Source organism: Antennarius striatus, chromosome 3 (assembly GCF_040054535.1).
Source record: "Antennarius striatus isolate MH-2024 chromosome 3, ASM4005453v1, whole genome shotgun sequence".
NCBI classification, from domain to species: Eukaryota; Metazoa; Chordata; class Actinopteri; order Lophiiformes; family Antennariidae; genus Antennarius; species Antennarius striatus.
The window spans coordinates 10155552-10178334 of record NC_090778.1 but is presented as its reverse complement, the minus strand read 5'-3'; the positions used below and the strand labels follow the sequence as shown (position 1 = coordinate 10178334).

Genomic DNA, 22783 nt, shown 5'->3' with positions numbered 1-22783 from the left:
CTTAATATATCCAGTTACAAACTCTGAACGTAAAGCCTGTTTATAGTTACATCCATGACAACGTTTTAGTGAAAATAAATAATAACTAGTCTAACTGAAATTAAAAATATTGATTACTTCTCCAAATGAACTATCACTGTAGATGTGTACGTAGACATGATGTATCTGTTGTCCTGACATTATAATAGCCACCATGATATTAACTCTGGGCGTGTAGCTATACTGTAATATCTGAGGAGCTTCCTACTAAAATATATTTACTGTAGCTCTTTTTTCAATCACGGCTGATGTGCTACTTGGTGAATTACTCTCGTATTAATTTATCAGGCATGACAGAACTGAAACTGAATTAACCTCCACTCTGGCCATTCAAACAGGCCAGTGGCTTTAAAACGAGAGAGCGAAGTGAGGTGAAACACAACAGGCACACAATTAAAATCCCTAATGCAGTCGAATGGAGAGGGGATTATAAGACACCAATTCAATAAACAGGATTTTACACTGCAGAGGCATCCATTCGTGATGGATCACTCTGACACTTGACTGGCAGTGTTGGTAACACAAGGTTACAACGCTGTTTGTATAAAACACAGATGACAGATTATAATACCATAATGAAGTCTCTGACTGAATAGATTTGTTTGTTTTAGGAGAGCTGCTCCCTAGAACAAACAATAATAACTGCCTTTTCATCATTACATATAAAGATTTTAAAATGTTCTCTGCGCTGCTACTGACAATGGATGATATGATAGAAGTATTGACCTAATGACTTGACTGCGATTGACTGTGTGTGTCTCTTCATGCACAACCAGGTATTACTTACTATAACTTAGGAATCATCAGATGGAATCAATTTTTTTTTTGATAGAAAGCTTATGTTTTGCTCCTTAACAATCCTAACTTCACTAATGCCCCGTGCCATCAGGGGGTACAAAGACTCTCTCAGGAGGAGCGGGGGGGATGTGGCGAGGTCAACACGGGGTTGAATGGATTTAATTTAATTTAATTTTATACTGTTTATATTTTTTTTAATTTTATACTGTTTATATTTTAATTTTATACTGCTTATATTTTAATTCAATACTGTTATATTTTTTTAATTCTATACTGTTTATTTTTCAATTTTATAGTGTTTATATTTTAGTTATAGTTTAGTATAAGTCCTATTAGTGCTGCATCTGTCTGTTAGTGTAGTGTATGTCTTGCGGTATGTCCTGTGATGTCAGTATTTCTTTTTCTCCTGGTGTTTATTCACTATTTATTCGTTATGTAATGCAGTGGATATATACAATATACAATTTCCTCCGGGATTAATAAAGTATCTATCTATCTATCTATCTATCTATCTATCTATCTATCTATCTATCTATCTATCTATCTATCTATCTATCTATCTATCTATCTATCTATCTATCTATCTATCTATCTATCTGTCTGTCTGTCTGTCTGTCTGTCTGTCTGTCTATCTATCTATCTATCTATCTATCTATCTATCTATCTATCTATCTATCTATCTATCTATCTATCTATCTATCTAATGTTCAGTTTTCCACCAGCTTCTAGCTGCAATCACTTTCTGCCTTTGTCCATCCTCCTTCATTTCTGTTGATACTGACAATAACACACAAACAACATTGAATTACATTTAATCTGATAATGAATGAACAACACTGAAGCTAACCCCAACCACCCATTGGCTTCCACCAATTATTATTATTAATATTATTATTATTATTACTGTATTATTATTATTATTATTATTATTATGTTGTTGTTGTTATCTTTTAGCGTTCAGTAGCCCACCGATCATACATTATTTTAAACACCGTAATTGTGAACTTTATCCTTATAAAACATTTGTTTTGGGGCAATCTGGACACTCAAAGTGCTCAAAGCGTCCTAACCAAACGCGGGAGAAAACTTTTCGAGGGGTCCTGAATGCAGCATTGCCTGGCAACAACGCAACGAAACACTAACTAAACTCGGAAAAAAAACACAAAAAAAATCTCAGCGTAAGTGAAGTCATACTAATTGGTTTCAATGCCAAAAAAGAAGGCGAAAGAGAGAGGAGACCATCGGAATGAAGAGAAGACAACATGGAAAACTGATTCGACGGATTCAAATAAATCTGCCTCTGACGATAAAGAGAAGAATTTATATCTGACTCAAATACGGTATTTGAACGAGCGTTTGGAGGGGTAAGGCTGGCAAAGAAACAGGTTCAAGCTATTCAAAGGCGAAATGTTGTAACACTGTGTGTATTCGTGCCGGTAAATGTTTTATAGCTAGTATAGTTTGTCTTTTCCAAACTTTAAAAGAATGTCTTCGATCGCTGTTACGTCATTTCCGTTGCACTTCCGTAATGTCGGTAGCGCGTGACTTATTAGCTGACGTCATCATCACTTTGGAATTAGTTTCTGTGCGAAAGTGAACGCAGAGCAGACTTTATGTAAAAATAAATGGAACAAAATTAATTAATTGTTGATCACCCGAAAAGAATCATAATTGTTTTCGCCATGAAAAAGTAGAATTGTTAAGTGCATTATGTCTTTCTTTACGTTTTTGAATACTAAGCCTTTGAGAAAAAAATATTCTTTAAATATTAATTAAAGTTGGAGGCTTGAGTATTATCAGTGTCACTAAGTGATAAATTGGAGATGCACATTCTTCTGCATCAGTATATACTACCACAATAATTTCATGTTTTTCTCCGGATCCTCTTCCTCCTCCAGATTTCAGTCAAAATGTGATCAACTGGAGAGTCAGAAGAAGGACTTAAATACTCAGTGTACCACACTGGAATCAGAGAAGAAAGACATCGTTGACTATTTGAAACGCTCCTTGCTGGAAAAGGAAGATGAGGTGGATGAGTTGGCTGAGCGTCTGGAGAGTCAGCGCCAGGCCTCTGACAGGGACAGAGAGGCCATCCAGCTGCAGCACAGCTGTCTGAGACAAGAGCTCCAAGATCAGATCAAAGAACTCACCACAAATCATGTGGCACTGGGTGAGCCGGAGCATCTCTGTTGGCTTCAGTGAAACTTCAGTCCAACTGCTAGTGAAGCTTCTTGAAGGTTCAATGACATACTTTAGATAAAAAATTAAAAATGACTTCCTCCATTTCTCCAAAAAAAAACAGAGGCGTGACTGATGAAAAATCCCTTCAGTGCAGTTTACAAGAAAGTTGTTAGAGAATCAAAGTAATGATCAAAATAGGTTTTATACCTCAGTGATTGGGACCGTGGTGATTAAACCTGTTTCCTCTCTCCTCCCTTCAGTGACGAGGTTTGCTGATCTGGAGGAGTTTCAGAAACAAAAGGATCAAATGATGTCCCATATGGAGTCTCTGGAAAAGAAGTTGGCCAGTCACATGGAGGAACATAAAGACAAAATACACAGCCTAGAGATGAAAGCATTGATGGAAAAGAAGAGGTTGAGTAAACCAATGGTTTACGTGAAGAAATAAACTAGTTAGATGTATATGTCTTCACAGGCCTTCATGATCAGCTCTTAAGTATCATTAAATAAACTATGGCTGAATGTTTTTCTCTCTTACCCATTTCTCTCCGGTTCCCTGTCCAAAGTCTGGAGAAGGAAATGGAGAGCCACTCGATGGCCTTAGCAGCAGAGGTGGAGCACCTAGTGGAACAGAAGGTCCCGGAAAAGACAAGGCTGGCCCTTCAGGAGAACACGGAGGTCAAGGCTCAGCTGAGTCAGCTGTCAGAACAGGCTCGGGTTCTCATGCTGGAGAACTCTGCCCTGCGGGATCGTAAGAGTCAGCTCAGCGTGGACGTGGACATCCTGGAGCAGTTGCTTAGCGAGACGTCACGCCAGAGCTGCATCCGTAAGAAGGTAGAGGTCCTTCAGATTGCCACAAGCAAACAGGTTTCTATCAAAACATCGCTTGGCTTATTCCAGGAAAAAATGTAACGAATTACAATATAATTGTTAGATCTTTTCAACTAATGCAGGGGTGTCAAACTCATTTTCACCGAGGGCCACATCTGCATAATGGTTGTCCTCAAAGGGTCGGATGCAACTAATAAATGTAACCAAATACAGTATAATATAAAATAATTATAACTATTCCTTCATGTTAAATAACCTTGAATTTATTACTTATTCAAGTTACAAACATTACAGAAAAATAATGTTTTCTTGTTGCTCTGTTATAAATCCTTTTGTCAGGTTATGAAACCAACAGAAATCCATCAATCAAGGACCAAATTATCCAAGTAAATAAATAAAAAATAACATCAAACACAAGTTAGGACATTAACTTTCTTCAAAATATTTTTTACAAAGTTGAAACGGGCTTAATTACTGCATTGTGGGAAATGCAGTTTTTGGTCAATGCACACTTTGACATTTTATGCTCTTGCGGGCCACATTTGGCCCAAGGGCCTTGAGTTTGACAAGTGTGAGCTAATGCATCAAAATTGTGTTTCTATAGTCTTTCAGTCTTCAACTTTAAAATTATTTTGGAGCAACAAAAAAACTTCACATTTCTATCTTGTTGCTAAACGATTAAAAAAGTGAGTTACTGTAAATGAATTGTAACCATGTGTGACCATGTTAGAATTGATGTCCTTGAGGATTCTGATCTGGCTAAATCCGACTATACTGCTATAGATGAACAAATAATACATGGGTGTGTTCTTGCAACCTGGTTTTACAGTATATACACTATTCTAAAATATACTATATCTCCTTAGTGAGAATAGTTGGACTGCTGAGGTTTTTCTTCTTCTTTCATTCATCCATCTTCTACCACTTATCCGGAGTCGGATCGCGGGGGCAGCAGCTTCAACAGGGAGCCCCAAACTTCTCTTTCCCCGACCACATCCACCAGCTCTGACTGGGGGATCCCAAGGCGTTCCCAGGCCAGTATTGAGATATAATGCCTCCACCTGGTTCTGGGTCTGCCCCGAGGAATCCTCCCAGCTGGACGTGCCAGGAGCAGCTCCCTAGGGAGGCGACCGGAGGGATCCGCACCAGATGCCCAAACCAACTCAGCTGACTCCTTTCGAATTCTCCTTTAAAATTCTGTGTCTTATATTTGAATCTTAAAAACAACTAATTCACAAATCATTATTTCAGGTTTGATATCTTCTTTCTTTCAGGCGGTGGAGCAGCTTAAAGAAAAGTGTCAGCATTTAGAGACAGAACTTAAAGACTGTAAGTTAGAACTGGAGCAACTTCAGATGGAGCGTTCGGAAGTTCTGGCTGAGATGGAGGCGCTCAGGTAAAAGCTCACACAATTTCATCCCCGTTCACTTTAGTGTCAGTATTAGGGGAAAATGCTTAACAGATATTTTAGTAGGTTTATGGAAAATGATCATCAAAAATTTGAATGCTGATACATAAAGTTTAACTACTCAGTATTAATGACATTAGCTGACTGATGAAGGTCAATATAAGAAGCTAATCAGACACACTAAAGTAAAATAACAATTGGACTGAATGCCCATTAGTAAATAGATCTGTCAAAGCAAGAAAGAGAAGGTTGAGCTATCAGTAATGATGGTCAGTAGAGAACTGACACTTGTTCTGGAGCATCTGATGCTGGAGTGACTCCTGATGCGCAGCCGCTACACTGTGTTGTGTCTTCAGGCGGGACCGGGACTCTCTGTCTGAGCAGAGCAGTAAAAGCAGAACCAAAGTGAGTCAGCTGGAGGAGGGTCTACAGGAGGAGAGGATGAGGATGAAGAGGATGAAGATCATCGTGCGGGAAGCAGCCTCCACTCTGAAACATGCCCTGACGGTAAAACAGAAGCATGCTCCAGGCCTGCAAACATGTTGGCATTTCTTACGTCAAAGCAAATTGGTGAAAAGTGCAAACAGGTTTTTAGTTTTTACACCAGTGTTTCTGTGACAGAGGTTCACTAAAGGGTCTGACCTTCAGGAAAATCAGAAGAGGAGGTGTAAAAGTCTATACCAGGATATAACATGCAATTTGAAATATATGTGCATTTATTTAACCAAGCTGTAATTCAACAATTAAACATATTTATAATTTGATCAAATTTTTTGACAATTATTGGTTAACTGTAATGTAAACGTGTAAAGATTAAATATCTTTATTATCAAGTTGATTATCCCAGTTGAGTCTTTAAGTTTATGAATAATGTAGCTGACAATTTAAGGGGTCGACACACCCCAGTCATCATCATCAAACTAGCTGTAATGACAATGAATGAATGAGGAATACAGTACTAACAAAGAGTATTTGTACTGCTAAAGTAATTCACTGTTTGAATAGATGGAGTGCATAAGGATATTAAACTTGAACAACTGATCTTTGTTATTCTTATAAAAATGCATCATGGTGATGGTTGAAGAGAATCTTGTTGGTTAAAACTGCTGTGTCATGATAAACACACTGTAAGGGTTACACCACTGTTAATTTAAACCCTAGGAAACGTTTCACTGTCCAACCCTTATTATGACTGTGTTACATGTAGAAGGTGTCTGTTGAGCAGGAATGGGAAGAAGACTCTGTCCTCCAGTGGAAGGAGCTGATGCAGAAGCTGCTGTTGGTCCTGGACCCCCCCGAACCCTCCAACTCAGAGTCAGAGAATGACCAGCTGCATGAGGTGCAGACCTGTGAGCCTGCAGCCAATAGGTAATAAAAGTTTTGGCCCTCAAGGGTCACTTAGCACTCCTTCTTCTGTCACCATCCTCATGTATCTTCACAGATCAGAAAGTGTAAATCCATCTCAAAGAATAAACACAGAGTCGACCCACCACGAGGCAGGGGATGTGGGTCTGGTACCCCGACCCACACCGAAACACAAACACATATCCAGGATGGGAACAGCATCCAGCAGCTCCAACATGACTCTGCATAGGTTTGTTCTAGTTCACCTTATTGTTCAGCAGGGGGCAGTGTCGTCTATGGAAAACCACTACATGTACTTTGTTTGACTTGAATAAAAAGCTAAATCTGTCTTAATGTTCGGGGGGTTGTCAATTAATCTGTAAGTAATCCAGTTTATGTTGGAAACATTATCTATCATCCAATATTTCTGTCCTCCAGGAAGCCCTGTGGTCAGAAAGCAGCCGCCTCCCTCAACTCCACTGATTCAGCTGTCAAATTTCTGACCTCCAAAATCTCTTTTGCAAAATTTAAACAATAAATTACAAATTTGTTATTCATACTAGGGAAATACTTACTTTCAAAGTATGAAAGTATTATCAGTTCAAATAAATCAAGTCAAACTAGTCGTTGTAGAGAATGGATTTCTTCTACTGAACTTTAAAGAACATTAATAGTAGTGAGCCAGTCTCCAGTGTTATTCAAGCATGCAGTATTGACACATTTGTAAAGCTTGTAAATTCATGCAACCATATGGATGAACCCCGCCCAAGTCTCTGCATAATAGTTGGAAGCAAGGCCAAGATTCTACAGCTACATAGGAGCAGAGATGTTCAACTTTAACCAGTTGACTGCCATCATGTGTTGAGTCTGCTGACAGAGGTAACCAGCTGTCCTTGCACACATGGGAACGTTACCAACACTTCTATAACAGGCTCAGGCTTCTCTTTAATGTGATGCCGTTTAAGCTTTAATGTCCATTAACGACAAGGCACAGATCTAAGTACTTTAATTGATGTTTATTGTAATATGGCAAAGTCTCAGGCACTTCAATTCTCATTTGAGGATGAAAGTCAGTACCTTGAGGAATACTAGAGGAAGACAGATTGTATTACATGAGAGACCAAAAGAAACTGGACACAAAGAAAGAATAACTACACTATAATGACTGCTGTCTGTACACTGAAATACATATATCTGCATTAAAACTATACTCTGATAAATATATAACTTCACGGGTTGCTAAGTAGTAATAGGAAATATTCAAAATACTGTGATTCTTCTTTTTAAATAGATACAAAGGATTTGTATAAAAGTACAATTTCTCCAGTCTAGATTACGTCTATTCTTGGTTGCATTCATCCATGAGTGGTGCATATACTGTAGAGCTGGCCTTACATGGGAGACCAAGATGTTGAGTTGCGCAATATATACAGGAAACATGTCCTCTAACATGTGGTGGGATAATTCTCTGTCTAAACAGGTGCACTCACAAGAAAAGAAAGAAAAAATTTTAAAATGTTTGGGTGCTCTTAAATGATCAACATTGAGCCTTGAAACTAAAAACCTAAAAACAAAAGTTTTCAACAAAAAAAACAAAAGAAAAAAATATAGGAAAAGGAAATGAGGAATAAGAAACTTCACTTTGTTGGATCATTTGTTGGTCTGATGATTATCTGAGAAATTACAGGAAAAATGAGAATGTGACAGGACTTGAGGCACCAACTGGTTACATTCATATTGAAAGGGCACTTTGGGCTCAACCTGGAAGATCTTCTTGTGCATATAAATAAAAAGCGTTTCCAAGAATCTAATTGGTTAGATAGTTGGTATTTGGGATGAAGTCCGTCCTCCGCATGCGGATAAGGCGTCGTTCACTGTGAACCAATAGCAGCGCAGGGTTTGTGAAGAGAGGAGGGGCCTAATCAAACATGCCCTTCCGAGTGGGGCTTGGAGACGTCTTCCTGCCGAGTCGAGGCGTCCCCTGCGGTGTAAACATAAACACGTATGTAAAGGCTTCATGTCACATGTTAGTAGATGTTTAAATGGAGGGAGTGATAAGAACGTACCGGTGACTGTGCTTTGGAGAAGTTGACGTGTGCATAAAGCAACACTGCGATGTCCTTGTGTCCTGCTTCCAGAGAGATGGACAAGGCATTGCTCTCATCCTGATGGGAAACAAAGAAGAGACAGCAATGACAGAGACGGAAAGGAGAGAGGAAAAAAAAAGTCCCTGTATTTTTGTTATATTCATGACTGGCAGAAACCAACTTCAATTCAATTGTGAATAATAGATTCTGAACTTTGCAAATCCTCAAATCACTATGCTTTTTGCTTTCACAGTTAAAAACATCAAAAGATTAATTTAGTGACTGTAGCATGTGACCAGTTACTCTGTTGACAGTGCTCATCAGGGATTAGTGACGCTCTGTTAGTTCCTCAAGTGATAAGGGAAATAGTGACATCCTTCAGGAAAACTGCTGAAAACCTGCAGTCAAAATCTGAAAGTTTATGTGTAATCCCAAAGATTTACTTTAATCTAGAAAGAAATGTTTACTGTGTCTGTTATAATATTATTACATCAGTAGCTGGTTGAGATGGAGATCACCTCGTAAGATTTAGTAATAGACTGCTTCCAACGTTCATTTTCATTACAGATTCATCTGCAGATGATCAGTCGCATTCATTGATTGTTCATTCATTTGTTCTCTGAGCCGTTTCTTCCGCTTTTACAGAAGGGGGGGGGGGGGGGTTGATGGCGCCTATCCCAGCAGACTTACAAGTGATAGGTGTGGAGATGCTCTGGGTACACCACCAGTGCATCACAAAGCAACAAGAAAGACTCAACCTATTGTGCTCAACCTAATTGTAGTGGAGTAAAAGGTATAATAATTCACTATGAAACTAAGTTTAAGTATAAAGTAGTGGTGTGTACTTAAATTCACGCTTAGCAATCTGCCTTCCACTCTCTCCATTACTCACACTGTCACTCAGGGTAGCGTCACAGCCGGGCTGAGCCAGCAGCAGTTTGACGATCTCCACGTGTCCGTGTTCACTGGCGCACATCAGCGCCGTGGAGCCCTCATCGTCCTGGATGTTGACGTCGGCGCCGTGAGCCAGCAGAGCCTGAACCATATCCATCCTGCCATGACTGACCGCCAGCATCAGCCCCGTCTGGCCGGCCTGAAACAGACAACAACACAGAAAGGGGACATGTTTTAGCATCTTCACTGCTTGTTTGGGCTTGAGACAAGACATTTGGGCTTGGCCATTAAATAATCAGTCCAAACATTTACATTTATAATAAAATGGCAAAATACAACCCTTCTCATTTTTACCTACCTAATAAACACTTCACAGGAAAATGAAATTGAGTTCTTCTTCCTGATAACATTTTTTGCAGACTTTTACAAATGAGTCTCGTATATAAACAACCTTTATGACATTTGTGCGTCCATTACGACCAGTAGTGAAATGCTTGATGTCCACCTTCTTAGTGTGAACGTATGAGCCAGTCCATCTGTGACCACAAACTTAATTTCACCAGTTGAATCCTAAACCACGTGCGGCGCCCGGCCGCTGCCTCCTGACCTCCAGTCACTGACCTGGCTGGCTCGAGCGTTGACGTCACCCTTGCTGAAGAGCTCCTCCACAATATGCATGTCCTTGGGTGTCTCTACTGCGGCCAGTGCTGCCAGCATAATGGGTGTGTATCCTGCCTTATTCTGCTGGTTCACATTACACACATCTGAAACACACACACGCATTGAAAACATGGTTAAAGCTCACACATATAGTTTAAAAGAATAGTACTTCAGCGTGGGTGGTCTCTGTGGGAATCCAACTCTTCTATTCCACCACTGTGTGTGATTGACTTGTCACCATCGTTGCCTGTCAGTCAACGGCAGACTAATGTACAACGACTTGTCACTTCTGTTCTTCGACAAAAGATTTGGGACCACAATTAATTGTCTGAACCATAAAGATCCGATCCTTAACAATTTCTGCAAGCAGCCTTTTCAGTCCTGACACCTTTCAAAAAGGCCAGACTTCAGAGCCTGGATGAGGCCGAGGAGGGTACGAGGGTGGCTGCACGGCCGCCGAGGGGAGGAGAGGTCCAAGGAACTCGACGGTGTGACAACAAAGGCCACAATGGAAGCGGGGGGGTGGATGTGGTGTCAGAGAGCACAAGGTCACAAAAGGCTGAGAAGACAAACGGCTTTCAGAGCTACGAGTGGCCAGGACCTCATCACGGGCTGCTGAGCTGGGCAGGCAGTGGTGGAGGAATCATTTAGAAGTTACCAAAACAGTCCTATGGTTGTGTGCCGCACTCCATCTTCAGATCATCACTACTCACTCACAACACTAATAGAAAGGCCAGGTCTTATGCTTGTATTTGATTCACTGTGGTTTAAACTTCACTTTGAGCGATTTAGCTTCATGCTAACGTGGTGACTCACCTGCGTCCAGCAACTTTTTCACCACTTGAAAGTTGGAGTGTGAAACGCTGTAGTGCAATGCCGTGTTGCCGTTGCCGTCGGCCATGTTAACGATATGGCGCAGCACCGCCGTGGAGACGACCACAAATGAGTCCAGGTAGTCGCCCACCATGGCCGCCAGCGCAGTCTTCTGGCTGGACACCCGAAACCACTCATTCTGCACCGTGTTTAGACAGGCTCTCTGAAAAGAGGGGAGGGGGGGGGCTCATTAGGGATAATACATTATTTAATGGGAGCTCTGCGTTGGATATTGTTAAAAGTTATTGCCCCACCATAAAACTGAGTCGATTACAGTGCTGAGCACCAAGTAAAAACGCCTCACCATGTCTTTACTGCCGACAGCCTTCGGGTCGCCAAGGTGATTTTTGAGAACGTTGCACGCAGCCAACATCTTCTCGCTTAGCTCATATCTGTGGTGAAATCAAAAGTTATTGTCCCAACTTACACATAGTTTACATCCCATGAGCTTGTCTTTACTTGATAAATTCAAAATAATTCTGAGATTAGTGAGAAATGTTTCAAATATCCACTGAACTGAAAATTACAATTACGTTTAATTGATTCAATAAATTACCATTTAAAAGCATCATTATTCAGTGACTTATGAGTTACACTCATAACTGCTTGTAGAATTAAAATAAATGCTTTATGATCAGTAAAGCAATGGATTACATATCTACCTTCTACGGAATTTGAGCCAATTTGAGTATAATACATAAAAACTAAAATGATTTTAAAAAGACACATCTCAATGTGACTCTTTATTGTACCTCTCTCTCATCTCCTCCTTCTCTGAACTTTCCTCTCCGTCCTTCTTATCCACATCCTCAGCTCCCTCTGGCTGGAACTGCTTACTGGTGTGCAAGCTCTCCACATTTTTACAGACCTCTTTATCTCCATATTCCTTCTCATCCTCTTCCTCTTCCTCTGAACCAGAGGAGCTGCTCTCCTCTGAACTGGAATCATCACTTGACGTAGTCTCATACCTACGGGAAAAAGTGGGGCAACAAAAGCACAGAAACTTCAAATCAACAATCTTCCTGATCATCCTGATCATTCTATGGATGTTAACAAGGCCCGGTTTTAGAGTAAAGAACATCAACATAGCAGCTTGGAAATGAAAGTAACAGTAATGACTAACCTCACTAACTGAAAAACAATACGTAGTAAAGTCACCCTGCTAAAAACATCCAACAGGAACCCAATAATGCAAGTAATACACACTGCATCAAGTTTCACAGTACTGTTTACATTCAAGTTGACTGGGAATGCTTCTGAATATCCTCTCAGACTCACCCTCCATTCACACCGACAAACTGCAGGTTCTTCTTGGTGCCGTTAGCGTCAGGTCGGCCATCTTTCTTCTTCATGATGGATTTCAGGGTACTCTGGCTGCAAGGCTGCCCTGAAGGGGAAAGAAAACAGTAATATCAAGAAAAGCCAACATTATAGTAAAAGTGATACTTCTCTGGAATACATTAACAAAAAATAAGACAAATAAGATAATAGTTTTTACAACTTCTATAATGGCTTGAATGATGACAGCTGCCTGTTAGCAAACAACAGGTAAAATGTCTGACAAGTGTTATTGCTTATTCCAGATTGAGTTGAGGGTTATTTTTGTATTTTGTCTTTTAAATTTTTTATAAATCTAAAACACCAATTAACTAACATGTGGCATCAGAATTAATAACAGCACATTGTGAAAATATTCCACAAGATAACTGAATTCACAAACTAATTATGAAATGTATTATCAGCACAAAAAGTGGTAAAATATTGAACGTTAACCTCAGTTTAACTATTTTAAATACTGTTGTTTCGTTTTATCATATTCATCATCTTGTGTTTGTTGTGTGCCATTCTTGAAAACTTAAAAAGCTAGATCTTCCGGGGTACAAAAAAACCCAAAGATTTCATCTTGATGCAATGTACTTCAGGTAATAGAGGTTTTTAGAACATCCCGTTAGCTCTAGAAGTACCTGATTTTAAAAATAGCCACACCTTCAACCTTCAGTTAATCAGAAAAATTTAACAAACACCCAGAGCGGATTTGATGGTTCCCACTGCAATGGAAGGAGATGGAAAAAGTGTAACCTGAATAGAAAATAAGTGCTTTAGGCAAATTCAGTGGAGAAAAACATAAAACATTTACAAGGATCACAACTATAATGAAGCATAAAATAGAAACATTCAAGAAAAACAGAAGTAATGCACTTGATTACATAACAGCACAGCTGATGATGGCTGAATGATCCACTACAGCTCTCTGACACGATCAAGAGCTTCTGACAGGCAGGAAAGTAACCATCAAGAGTCCATCTCGTGTTCTTTTAAAAAACATCCGTCAGCGAGATGCTGGAATTTCCCCCAAACCTTGAAGTATCTCAGTCATTTTAAATACAGGCCTTCAAAACAGGAACACCATCCATTAGCCAGAACACTCAGCACATCTGCCAAGACTTGCCCCGGTGGTGAGGCCTCCTTCGCTCCTCTGGGTGACAGCTGGGGTAAGTGCCTGTTCATGTGTCTACATGCATATAGTTGCACGTATACACTTTAGCAAGGACAATCAAAACCAACTGAGTCCCTCGGCAGCAAGAAGAATCCATCCAGATGTTTGTGATCATTGTCATATACGAAGCATGTGTTAAACCAGAAAGGACAATTGACTCAATTAGCAGCCATGATTTAGTCCTCTGAGATTTAACTATAAAAATCTGCTTCTTCAAAACCACCTGAAACATTATCACTTCACCACTAGAAAAAACTAGTGGTGAATACCACTTTGTATTCACTAGTGGTGAATACAAAGAGGCTGTATTGGTTGACCCTGTAGACTCGCACACTGCATTTAAAAGTGAATTTGAGGAACTTCTTGATAGGCAGCAGGAAAACAATCCTAAATCCTGGTTAGAGCCAAAAAAATTCCCATGAAGCACCTACTGTCCCGATCTGATTCCAATTAGTGTATTTCACTGCTGGTGAGATGCCAATAAGCAAAAATCACCCAAGTCAAGAGAGGTAGGTACAGTACAAGTATGCTGTGACATCAGCCCACACCACGTGTTGGTTTAAGGCAGGTGCTACCTACCATGCAGCGCTGTAGACATCTGCAGGTCCATGCGGCTCTTCTGCTCAGCTGCACTGATCTGCTGCTGCGCAGGCGTGCTGGCAGGCTGATCTGCAGGAGGTCGGCCGGGAGTCTTGTCAGTCAGGGGCCGCTCTGTCCAAACAGACAGTGAATGGCTGCTCAGTGGCTGACGGCCCTCTATGAAAAGAGAGGTAGACTCAAGTCAGGGTTCAGTGCACAGATAGGAAAGGGCAGCTCAAACATTATGCAATGAGAGTGTAACGCCATTAAAAGATGCCATGTGGGGGCTTCCGTCCAGAACAGTGTCACGTAAAAACGGTATAATGAGCAGGGCCCTATTTCAGGCATCTATACATACAGGAATACGTATTGTTGTTTTCATTTTCTCAGCTTGTTCTCGTGGTGCAACATGAACATGAAATTTCAGCTGTGGCACATGTCTGATTTGTGTAAATTTGTTTTTCCTCTTTCCTTTCTCACTGACTTGTTAAAAGAAGGTTACTGGTGGTGGTGAGCATGTTTCCATGGATAGTCTGGTAGAATCAGGTAGAATCTAAATCAGTGATGACAGTTTTGGGTTTCATAGAATGTTGCAAACCACATGCCAACATTTTTTACACATATTGCTACAGTAAATTAGACTCTTTTTGAACATACTAAATCATTTGTTTTGACTGTTGTTCATTAAATCATCAATATTTCAGAAATGTGTGAAAGATGTGTCTGGCAAATTCACAAGAAAACTCCAAAAGGCCTTGAAAGCAACAGGGAATTTATGAGGAAATATTAGACTTGCATCAACACTACAACTTAAAGCAGAGAAATCAGCAAATACTCAATAGAGAAAGATCAACAGATTTTAATACACCTTTTTTGCTTTGGTGTGTGGTGTCAAAAAAAAAAAATCATATTTGAAACTACTGAACTCTGCCAAGGTCATAACAGGAATTTTTCATTGCTCCCACTCAGGTTTTTGTGTTCTGTGCTGTTATTATATAGATATTAGTTACGGGAGCAGGATTCTGATTAATGATTCTACATTCCAAAAGAGGCCAGCAATTGCCCACAAACAAACTCGCAAACAACTCAGACAATTACTCTGCCTTCATGTGCCAGCCAGCATGAATGTGAGTTATGCAACTCAGAAGGAGCCATGAATCAGCATCAACACTGAGGTGTTAGTGAAGGCAGGGTGACCCACAGAAACAACAAGCGGCTGATTGGTACAACGGCACTGCTTCCCAAAAAGAAATGAGCTCATTGTTGGTTCATGTCCAAAGCCCCGCTGCATTTTTAACTTTGGCCTGTCCGATCCTATCAGGATTCTTTTCAAACAGTGTGTGAATGCTCCAGTCACAAGCCCCGACTCCAGACTGCATCTTCTGTAGAATGGTTGAGACTGTGCCAGCTTTCGGCCTTTAAATACATCTGATATTGTCACCTCATTATCTCTATGTCAATGCTTCAACAGTTGTACTGTCCTCGAAACAGTCCTGTAAAACTTCAAGTCATTCATTTGACCTTATATAAGATTAGTCAATGCCATTTCTAACAAACATACTTACCTGGTCACAATAATTTATTATTAAGAAATAAAGGAAAATTACAAAGTCCCTAAATCCCTCAAAACCAAGCACACAAAACTTTAAAAACATTGACGATTAAAAACATCGACGATACTGTATATTTTATTTTATTTTATTTGTATAAGTCTTTTTAAAGTGACTATCGTACTGTATGTATGTTCAATACTCTCATAATACTAACAAATACTAGTTTGTTTCTCATAATAGAAATTTTCTGAATTCCATTTTAGAAATGTAATTAATTTCCTTCCTTTCTTTGATTTGCGTTTCATTGTTATGTCCATGTCTGTCTAAATAGTCTAGTTTAGGAGAATGCAGCACATTCTTTTCATTGGCTTCAAACCATGTCCTTTATCAACAGATGGCGGTAATGTGCCAAGAAGTGTAGCATTATACAAACAAGTGTAGAATTGGCATGTTTTAGACAATATACATCCAGATGTGCAAATCCCAAAGCATTTGATTTGTTTTTGTCATGTTATAGCTGTTCAATTACAATACGTAGCAGACAAGAAACTATTTTAATCTACTGAACAAAATACCAAGGAAGAGAAATAAATCCTGTACGATCTCTTGAATGCACCCTAGAGCAATAAATACTTGACTGTCTGCTTGGCAGCGATTCAGATTAAGCAACATAAGGTTTGTGTGTGTCAGACTGTATGCAATTTTACTCTGTGCATTAAACTATGTTTTTATTGTTTGGCAATGAATGTTTCTGAAACATTTGGAATCCATATGGACACATGAACATCCTCAGTGCTGGATGTGGTACCGCACTCACCTTTGTTTAAGTTCACAGAGTCCGACTGCAGTTTGAGGATGTCCTCAGCACTTCCGTACTTCATGACTGTGTTGATGGACGAGAGCGTGCTGACCAGCTGATTGTTGATGGATCCAAACTGAGACTGGGGTTGACCAAAAGCATCTGCAAGCTCGCTGTAGTTTTCTGCCAGCAACATTTGCTGCTCCTGTAGGAGTTTTTGCACCCGCTCAATGTAATTGTCAAGTCCGACACCACTTTGGGCCTTAGCTTGCAGTGGCACTGCTGGTTCTTTGCCACTGCTTGTAGATGCTTCGGTTTGCTGGGAGGAGCCACAAGCTATATTCCTAGTTTTTAATCCAACCAAGAAGTTCTCGTGGATATTAACTGGTCCCACCCCACATTCTTTGGTTTTAGTAGAGCCTGATTTTCCAAGGAAAGACTCCCCATCTGTGGTGGTTCCAACAGCTATCGAACGCATCTTTCCTGTGGAGAGAATATCTTTAACAAGTCCTTCCCCAGCAGCGACAGTCCTCATTTCAGTCACAGTTGTGTTGGTGTACTTGTCACTGGTGATCAAGTCCATATCAGTGAAAGAGTCAGTTAGAACAGTAGTTTTAGTGTTGGTGGATTTGTTGTCAACTTCTATTTCAGTATTTGTCTGTTGAGTTGTGGACTCAGAAACAGCCATTACACTGGAGTCCACTGTGACGACAACGTCTGGGTTAGTTCCCTGTGACACCAGTGTCTTGATAGGACTGACGATTACATCCACTGAACAATCCCCGCAGCCAACTGATCGGGACTCTTTGCTTAGCTCAGTCATGGGCTTGCAGAATACCAAAGTGCCTACGGATTCCTCAGTGTTAACGCCAACCTCGCAAACATTCAATTCCATGCCTACCTTCTGGTGGCATGTTTCCACCCATCTACCGACACACTTGTCATTTACTTCCACACGCTCGTGTACAATCCAATGGTCCATTGGGATTTCTGGGCCTACGGAAACACTGTGTACGTTGGGTTGACAGGACACTCCAACTGTGTGGCTTTGTGGCGTTTTGGCTACATTAGCATGGCTGAATTCCAAATGATTGCCTACTCCTTGGCTGTGTGTCTGCACTTTGGCCTCTACAGAGACACTGTACATTTCAGGCCTGGCCAATAAACCTTTGTCTGCTTTTTTCTTATTTGACCCACCGGCCACTTGGAGCTCCAGTTTTAGCTTTCCCATTTCCATTTCATAAGTTGTTTCTTTCAGCTGCACCTCCAAGCGGTAGATCTTTTCCTTTAGTGCTTCAATGGTCTGGTGCTGGAGCTCAATCTCTTTCTCAGCTTCACTGGTCATGCCCAGCATGGCTTCAGTCACACCAACGGCAGTGCTGGACATTTCCTGACGTTCCGTTGACACCCCCACATCTTGGAAACAGCAGTCATTTCGCCACTTTTGAATGGCAGGAAGGTTGTTCATGTTTTCATCAGTCACTACACCAATAGACTTATGGTGGGCCTGATTGTCCATGTGTTTCCGAGGTTGAGTTTCAGCTATATTATTTTCCTGGGTCGTTTTCTCAAGAGCTTGAACTTCTGCAGCGAGACGTCGGAACTCCTCCAGGCGCTCAGCACTTTGCTTCTGGGCTTCAGGTTCCATGATATGCAGCTCTGTTACTTTTTGAATGGGTCCTGGGTTTTCCATTTGGTCAGCACTGCCTACGCTATAAGACCGCTTGCGGAAGCCAAAAGCACCTTGATTTTTTGACTGAGCAGCCAATTGTCTTTTTTCTTCCTGAAGAACAGCAATCTTAACCTGTAAAATGGGAATAGTTTTTACTTGCTCCTCCAGCTCTTTCAGCCTCTTCAGGGCAACAACCATCTGCTCCCGAATTTGTTGAAGATGTAAGGGACTGACATTTGTCACAGGTGTGGCCATGCCAGAACTCATGGGGCTGTGGCGGATGGAACTGCCAACTGACGGTGGGTAGTAAGTGTTATACTCTCCATTGGGGAGGTGACCGTTGATTAGCAAAGGCTGATGGGTGCTGGGGGAAATCTGACTTGGCGCCACAGAGCCCGAGTAAGACGACGAGCTACTCGAGCCGATACCGCCAAAGCTGGCGAGGCGACGGTGAGGCATCCCGGGCTCGCTGTGCGGCTGCATGAGCAGTCGCTCCTGTTCGAGGCGGAGGCGTGTTTCCATGAGGGTTCTCTCTACTTGGGGGTTATGACGCGGGGCAAACCTGGGCGATGGAGGAGGCAGAAGCGGTTTATGCTCAGTGATGTTCAAACACGATTGCTGTTGGGGAACGTCATAGGTTGCCCTAGAGAGGGTGGGGGTCAGTGGCGAAGCAATCTGGAGCCTGGAGTTGAAGACTGGTGACCGCTTCTCGTCGCTGTTGGAGGAGGAAAGGGAGTCTGTGGAGGTCCATTCAACTCGAGTGTTGCCCCTGCCAGTGCTTCCCCGAGGCACTGACAAGGGTTTGGCCCCTTTGGGCTTCCTCTGGATACTCAGCTTCTTAATGGTGTTGCCTCTTTCAATGTCGTTGACATATTTGAGGAAGTCAAGGTCTAGCTGATAACCATACGGTGTTTCAACATAGTACGGGTCTGCAGAATCCTTCTCGTCCTCTGTACTGGGGCATCGCTGTCCTTTTTCTAAATAAAGACCAAAAGAACAATTAGTTTTTACGGAAAAAAAAAAGATCTACGTTATTATCTTTTGCTGCATTTGTCTCCAAAGTTGACATCATCATTAAAACACAACAAGTCAAGAAAAACCTTTGCTGACTATTTTGAAGCCAATGAAAGTGCCGTCGTGTCTGTTAACACACTTCTTCAGTCTCCGACAAGCACCCTAATTCCCCAGAACAAGTAAAAACATGTCTCAGGTTTCTCACGTCTCTGCTGGAAAAGTGTGAGTACTAATCATTTTGGCAAGGGGTGGTTTAAGCTCTCGCAGAGCTCAACGAAAGCAAAATTGCATCACATATTTGGCAGTGAAAACTGATGTGCTTATTCTCTAACTAAGATTGATGATATTTGTAAAAATTGAAATGTAGATTTCAACTTGAAACAGATCAATATGCAGCTGTTTACAGAGCTTGGATTAGAGGAGAACCAAAGGGACAGGAAGACAGATAAAGACAACATCAATATTTCCAAGTCCAAAATCCATCTCTAACGTCAATGTCAGTTTTATAAATGCAAACGAACAATAAATGATTAACTCTGACATTTAAAAAAATTAAGGATGAATTTCCAAACTCTCGCATCCAGCCGAAAATGAGTCAATAGAGCCAGCAGCTTTCCAGACTATTAGCAGACTCCACTGCAGTCACACTGTGTTGGCTAAATACAGAGTCTTGTTCTTGGTATGCCTGGAACTCTTGCCGACTAAAACAAACAGGCTTGAAATAAACAGCCCTGATCTTCTTTTCCAGTCCACCCAGCTCAAGCAATTTCTGTCAGTCCTTTCCCTTCGGCCATCGAAAAAAAGAGTTGAGCAAGGCTCAGCCAGCTGCTATAACCTCACTACCTTGTTGTTCACTCACCTCAGCGCAGCAGCAGTCTGTCCATTTTTACTTTCTCTGTCTCACTCCTTCTCTCTCCACTGGCTGTTTCAGAGGACAGGATACTACTGTGCTCAGCTCAGGCTGTTGGAGCTGCAGAACTGCTGTTTCTCCTCATTATGCACTCTTTTTCAATTCTCTCTCCATAGGAGAGAAAAAAGTTTCACTATTGGTGTAAACTAAGTGCTGCCATGTTCGGGCCCACTATTGGACAGCTGCCTCCTCCAATCCTGTGAGGCTCTGAGCTGAGCTCTAAGCTTGTGAGCTTCCCTAACCAAATAAGAATTCTGTTATTTGGCGAAGGGGAGGTGAACTCCTGACAATAACAGCCTGTTGTCAAAACCAATAGCTTGAATACCATGTATGTCAACTTTTAAACTGCAGTTCATAATATGATCTTTGTGAACTTTGCACAATACACTTTCAACAGGTATATTCAAGTCAGTGCAACTTTTAACAGATAAGGATTGGGGACATTTAATGAGTATTAAACTGAATTATGATGTACTAGGAGGTATCCTTTCAATTAATTTACAGAAAATGTGTTTTATTGTGGTAAATATAATTATCTAGATAAACTTTACATCTTGAGCATGAGATTCCAAACAGGGTTATAACTACATTTTTTTTTTGAATTTTATAGTGTTTTTGTTTCCAGACTGAATTTAGTTATTATTATGCAAAGTGACAGATAAAAACCTAAGGATACCTCATTTCTTGTAATTGAAATAAAACTGAGTCAGAAAATGCAGTAGATCCCGCACCTTTTAAAAACCAGGACCAGTTAAAGGATTGGCATCTTAAGAAAATAATTTAAAAATGTATTGATTGATTAAACATCACTGGTTTCTGTTTGAGAACTGTAGTTGTTATACTGTATGAAATAACAATCAGCAGAAAGTTAATCACTTACATTGATGATCCTGCCATTGTTAAGGATATTTTCCTCAGTAAAAGTTCCAGATAGACTCTGGTTCCTGAGTCTCCATGAGTTTTGTGCTTTTTTTGTAAACGACTTCCGTTTTAGAGCATTGGGTCGACAAAAATCAAACTTGGTTAATTTCTATCAGTTTAGCAAACACAACACTGGTGCATTTGGGGGGTGTAACATTAAATGTTCTTGTAGCATTTAGTTAGTACAGTCTTTAGACAAAGACCAGGTTGTGTTTTCTCCTGCACCGCCCAGAAATAAACGCGCTCCAAGTTTCTCTGGTATAAATAATCTCGGTGAAGCAGTACAGTCACAGCCTTGTGCTGTCTGGTTTTGATGACTCTCCCTGGCACGAGTTGCTGAATACTGACCATGTCTCACTCACACAGGGAAGCAACAGGCAGTCCTCTGGTACCACAGAGACCTCTAGCAGCTGAACGATGACCTCATCAACACGGGACGACTGAAGGGGGTCACGCTCCAGTGACAGAGAGCCAACAGTGACAGAGAGGAGACCAGGAGTCTGCTCCAGTTAGCAGCTGTTACATTGTCAGACCGACAGGGATGACACAACATTTAGACAGCCTGCAGTGTGTGGCAGCACGCTGCGCTTTCCTTTAGCACCAGCTCTTCAGTTACTAAAACCATGTCCGTATTTGTTGTTGAATATGAGATCTTCTACAATCATCCCTGCGCCTAGAACTCTTTGCAGAGTTCTGCGCCTACAACTCTTTCTTTTTGATGAGGTGATACCCTGAAAAATCTTACAGCAAAATGAGCTCCACCAATATGACGACACACTCTTAGTATTTTGTGATCTCCACCTTCGGACATCCATCTTTAGTTACACCATTATGCTCAGTGAAATGCGCTAATTAAGGGTAAAAATGTAGCTGATCATTCCAACATCCCTTCATGAGTGTTCTAGCATAATCTTTAACAGCATGACCAAGTACTGCTTAGTATGATCTGAATTTAATCAGGATTTTATAGAACTTGCATCTACAGTATGTGTTCTAATGTGTCGGTCCAACGTTTGTCCATTGTCTCCCCCCCCCCATGTTCTGCACTGTTGAGAAAATTAAATTGTACATAAAGTTTTAAAAAACAAAAAATTAAAAGAACCAATGATGAGATGCGTATCTACAGGGCCCCACCAATGCATGTGTAAAAAATCACAAAATTCTATCTTGGCCCCAGGACACCTGTGAGTGTAAAAAGAGAAAAAAATTCTATGACGGAAAAATTTGAACATATACCCCGCAGAATTCACAAAATCAAACCAAGTGATGAGTTTGTACAGCAGTATGACTTCATGATTAAAAACGTGTCCAAAAGAAATTTAGTTTAACAGAACCTCAACATTATTTGAGATGTTGTTAATAACTGAACCAAGTTTTAAGACATTCCACATGATTCTCCACTGAAGCGTAGTGATCAAACATCATCCATAGATTAATTCTTAAAAAAAAAAAAAAAAATTTCAGTTGCACAGAAAGAAAATGCAGCTGTTAAAAATTCTAGCTAGCATTTTTCCAGGAGCTGATCACACGTCTTTCACAGATGACTTCCAGGTCAGAAGCTACAACAGAAACCATGTGTTCACTGAACACATTTAAAATTAAGTAAAAAGCATTGATATCCCCAAAAAAACCCAAAACAAAACCCACAGTGTAATTATTGCTTCACTCTGTAGCCAAATTCTCCAAAATATACATGTGATACCAGAGGGGTACACATGTTTTA

General features: G+C 40.7%; 2 protein-coding genes across 6 annotated transcripts in view; one reads left to right on the top strand and one right to left on the bottom strand.

Moving 5' to 3' along the window:
* Positions 1–2005: 2005 nt before the first annotated feature.
* On the top strand, positions 2006–7448 carry LOC137592202 (cilia- and flagella-associated protein 157-like). Of its 3 annotated transcripts, none has more exons than XM_068310181.1 (9): positions 2006–2201; positions 2736–3007; positions 3279–3432; positions 3585–3852; positions 5124–5245; positions 5614–5764; positions 6483–6625; positions 6699–6851; positions 7040–7448. In XM_068310181.1, the coding sequence occupies exons 1-9, from the start codon at positions 2044–2046 to the stop codon at positions 7137–7139; spliced, it is 1521 nt and encodes a 506-aa protein (XP_068166282.1). In that variant the 5' UTR covers positions 2006–2043; the 3' UTR covers positions 7140–7448. The 3 variants fall into 3 exon arrangements, with proteins under 3 accessions (XP_068166282.1, XP_068166283.1, XP_068166281.1); XM_068310182.1 differs by having other exon boundaries at positions 6465–6596; XM_068310180.1 differs by having other exon boundaries at positions 6465–6625.
* Positions 7449–7598: 150 nt separating this feature from the next.
* The window catches only part of kank1a (KN motif and ankyrin repeat domains 1a), a 45873-nt gene continuing 30688 nt past the window's right edge, over positions 7599–22783 (bottom strand). For all 3 annotated transcript variants that reach the window (XM_068310177.1, XM_068310179.1, XM_068310178.1), the window contains 10 exons: positions 16562–19192; positions 14192–14368; positions 12394–12502; positions 11868–12083; positions 11420–11507; positions 11059–11278; positions 10204–10346; positions 9581–9781; positions 8668–8766; positions 7599–8582 (listed from right to left, as the gene is read on the bottom strand). In XM_068310177.1, the coding sequence (XP_068166278.1) occupies positions 8520–8582; positions 8668–8766; positions 9581–9781; positions 10204–10346; positions 11059–11278; positions 11420–11507; positions 11868–12083; positions 12394–12502; positions 14192–14368; positions 16562–19192 (3947 nt within the window). In that variant the 3' untranslated portion in view covers positions 7599–8519. The remainder of the gene's footprint in view (positions 8583–8667; positions 8767–9580; positions 9782–10203; positions 10347–11058; positions 11279–11419; positions 11508–11867; positions 12084–12393; positions 12503–14191; positions 14369–16561; positions 19193–22783) is intronic.

Excerpts from the sequence above, each read along its gene's own strand:
- LOC137592202 (XM_068310180.1), top strand. The coding sequence starts at position 2,044 with ATGCCAAAAAAGAAGGCGAAAGAGAGAGGAGACCATCGGAATGAAGAG. Across the intron at positions 2,202-2,735 it reads TTGAACGAGCGTTTGGAGGG|ATTTCAGTCAAAATGTGATC; the intron begins GTAAGGCTGGCA and ends TTCCTCCTCCAG. Across the intron at positions 6,626-6,698 it reads TGTGAGCCTGCAGCCAATAG|ATCAGAAAGTGTAAATCCAT; the intron begins GTAATAAAAGTT and ends GTATCTTCACAG.